General features: G+C 51.5%; 1 protein-coding gene across 1 annotated transcript; it reads right to left on the reverse strand.

Annotated features, from left to right (window-relative positions):
• Positions 1-1,506: 1,506 nt before the first annotated feature.
• On the reverse strand, positions 1,507-2,947 carry LOC119453917 (gastrula zinc finger protein XlCGF49.1-like). Its single transcript, XM_037715958.2, has 2 exons — positions 2,898-2,947; positions 1,507-2,442 (listed from the first exon to the last, which is right to left on the reverse strand). Exons 1-2 carry the CDS (start codon positions 2,945-2,947, stop codon positions 1,776-1,778), a joined length of 717 nt encoding a protein of 238 aa, XP_037571886.2. The 3' UTR covers positions 1,507-1,775.
• Between the last annotated feature and the right edge of the window lie 465 nt (positions 2,948-3,412).

The raw sequence follows: 3,412 nt of genomic DNA on the forward strand, positions 1-3,412 counted from the left end.
GGACTACAGCTACGCCTGGGCCTTGCCAGCCTCACGACTTCGTGGCCGGGTTCTCCGCTCTCCCATCATCAGAGCATGGCTGACGAGGCGACCTTCCAGCTCAAGAGCCACGTCGATAATGCTGTTCCGTCGCTTCTCCCTCGTGGATTACACCTCGGCTCGCGTGCCTCGAGTGCTCGCGCCGTTCGGAACGCTCCGTGAACTTCTTCATCCTCTTCTCTCGCCACGGGTCACCTCTTACATGTGACACCGCTCAAATGGTGTTCATAATTGTATATGACATGTATTTATGCCTTAAGAATAAATTCCTTTCATTCTCTTCTTTATTTTTTTTGTTAATGTCGCTCGGTGGTCTTTTTTGGTCTCGGGCCAGGTTCGGGCCGATTTCAAGCCGGGCTCGGGCCTAAGGTAAAGGGGTGGCAGGCCGGGCCGGGCGGGTAATGTACATTATTTCCGGGCCCAGGTCTCGCCATAAAACTTTTGGTCGGGCTCGGGAGGGCAGCCCACCGTAAAAACGGGCCCGGGCCGGGCCCGGGTTCAATATATCAGCCCATGCAGTGCTCTATATCTGACTAAGCGTTCTTGCGGGTTTCGCACCAGGAGGTCCGAACTCGAAGAGGGTGTCTCTAACTCAGTGCAGCGGGTCAGTTTTTGCGTAGAGTGGTGTGCCACCTAATTCAAGTTAGGGGGGCCCTCGTCGGTAGGGGTGGCGACGTGCGCTGGGGACCACATGATCGCAGTGCTATCGAAGAGCTGTCGACCAGCTTTCTTTAAGATCTCAAGAACTTCGGAGGAAATGCGCCCCCGCGCGTAGCTATGAACTGCGGATTGTGAGTCGCTAAGAACTACCTTGCAGAGGGGGTCAGTAAGCGCAAGCACAACCTCTTCCGTTCTTTCTGGGTGCTCCGTGCTGACACTGCATGCTAGCGTAAGCCGGGAGTTAATGTCTATGACTACCGCCGTGAACCAGTGTTTTTGTGTGTATTCTGCCGTGTCTACGAAGTGCACAGTTCTCTTCCCACCGAAGGAGCGCAGCAGTGCCTTGGCACGGGCCTGGCATTGGCCTCCGTTATGTTCGGGGAGTATGTTTCGAGGGATAGGGGTGACATTCAGCAGGTCGCTGATGTCGGGTGGAATGGCCTATTCCCGACCATGTTGAACATGGTAGTTGAAGCCAAGTTTCTGCAGGATGTACTGATCTGTGGCTATGAGGGACATGCGTTCCAGTTGCGAGGCTCTTTGCACATCCACGATTTCCTCACTTGTGTTGTATACCCCCAGATGAATATGGCGATGCGGACTCCGCTGCCTTGTTTCGGTTGGATGCTAGCTCCATTTCTACTCTTTTGCATCGCACCTTTGCAACGATCTGAGCTCAAGCTCCGAGAGTCATCCAAATTAACCAATGTACGGCCAAATATGCCCAAATTACCAAGTTTGATTTTTATTAAATAATGCATACTGCCTGCCGAGACCAATGAATGAGTCCGGATTATCCGATTTTCTGAATTAGCAAGGTTTTATTGCAATTGAAATATAGGTAGTACATCTGTTCAACAGAGTCCTAATTCAGGCTAGTTCAACATGGCTGTTGACCTAGGGCGGTATTCTGTAACAGTCCACCTAGTGGACTGTCCATTTCTGCTGTCGCTGATTGGCTGCTGCTTCACGAGCAGGAAGGAGACCAGCTGGCACCTTCGCGCATGTGAAGCAGCACCCAATGGCGACAGCCGAAGTTGACAGTCCACTAGGTGGACTCTTACAGAATACCGCCCCTAATCTACAGTGTCAGGGTGCTTTCTTTCTTTATGTTCACTCAAGTAATCCGCCCGCACAAAAGACATAGAGCAGACGGTGCAGCAGTGCGGTCGGTCACCTGTATGAATGCGCAGGTGTCGCTTCATGGCACTCTTCTGTGAGAATCCCCGAGTGCATGAAGGGCACTGAAATGGCTTCTCTCCTGTGTGGGTACGCAGGTGCATGTTCAAAGTGGTTTTAAGTGAGAAACTCTGAGGACACCAAGGGCACTCAAATGGCTTCTCGCCCGTGTGGATGCGCAGGTGCCTGTTAAGATCGCCACTATACCTAAATGTCTTAGGGCATGAAGAACAATGAAATGGCTTTTTGCCTGTGTGGATTTTCAGGTGTGCATTGAAATTGGTTTTATGTGAGAAACTCTGAGGGCACGAAGGGCACTGAAATGGCTTCTCACACGTGTGGATGCTAAGGTTCCTGTTAAAATCACTACTTTTCCGAAATGTCTTAGGACACGAGGGACAGTGAAATGGCTTTTTCCCTGTGTGTATTTGTAGGTGTTCGTTCAAATTGGTTTTATGTGAGAAACTTTGAGGGCATGACGGGCACCGAAATGGCTTCTCGCCTGTGTGAGTGCGCAGGTGGCCTTTCAGGGTGGGTCCTTGTGAGAAGCTCTGAGGGCACAAATGGCATTTAAATGCCAAACTCCGTATGTTGGTCCGGTCTTATGTGGCGCCAATGACAGTCCGATTTACCCTACCGGACAGTGTACTGCTCGTGTCCTCATCGACGGAATTCGCCATCATATACAGTTTACTGTGCTTCCGTCGTGCACTCATCCGATCATCTTAGGCTGGGATTTCTTGTCAGCTGCATCTGCTTTCATTTCGTGCGGACAACCACTTATACATATTACGGACACCGAACTCTGTGACGGTGCTGATTCCTCGCCGCCGCACCTTGTCACAGCGGCAGATGTTGTTCTTCCACCCGGCCAAGCCCGCATTCTCACCATTAGATCTAGCGAAAATATTGACGGCGACGCAGTGGTTTCCCCTTCTCAACGCTGCATTTTTCGGGGAATCGCCATCGCTTCTTGTCTAGTGTGTTTCTCACGCGGCTGCGCCAGTCTGACAGCCTACAACACGACGTCAGAACCACTTCTTCTGCCGGAGTGGTCCACTGTTGCCATGCTTATCGACGCCGCACCAGTATGTGTCATCACTGCTTCGCCTGTTTCCTCCTTCGCCGAGTGTACGCCCACGGACGGTTCACCCAGTGCTCTCAGGGCCACAGTGAGTTCAGATCTGAGCCCAACTCAGACTGATGCCTTGCTGACCATCTTAAGGAAACACCAATCTTGCTTTGACATGTGTTCGGATGGCTTGGGTAAAACAACCGTGGCCGCTCATCACATCGAAACCGACGGATCCCGCGTCATTCGTCGGCGCCCTTACTGTGTATCGTCTGCTGAACGGAGAGTTATAGAAGACCAAGACAACGACATGCTCGCACGGAACGTTATAAGGCCTTCAGGAAGCCCTTGGTCGTCTCCTGTTGTCCTAGTTAAAAAAAGGATGGTTCGGTACGCTTTTGCGTCGATTATAGGGCACTAAACAAAATTACCCGTAAGGACGTATATCCTATGCCCCGTATT

This window comes from Dermacentor silvarum, chromosome 5 (assembly GCF_013339745.2).
Source record: "Dermacentor silvarum isolate Dsil-2018 chromosome 5, BIME_Dsil_1.4, whole genome shotgun sequence".
In the NCBI taxonomy this organism is placed as follows: domain Eukaryota; kingdom Metazoa; phylum Arthropoda; class Arachnida; order Ixodida; family Ixodidae; genus Dermacentor; species Dermacentor silvarum.

What these genes read in the sequence shown, in the direction of transcription:
- LOC119453917 (XM_037715958.2), bottom strand. Translation starts at nt 2,947, where the DNA reads ATGGCAACAGTGGACCACTCCGGCAGAAGAAGTGGTTCTGACGTCGTG. An exon ending in AGTGGTTCTGACGTCGTGTT is followed by an intron (nt 2,443 to 2,897) that starts GTAGGCTGTCAG and finishes ATTTAAATGCCA; the next exon opens with TTTGTGCCCTCAGAGCTTCT.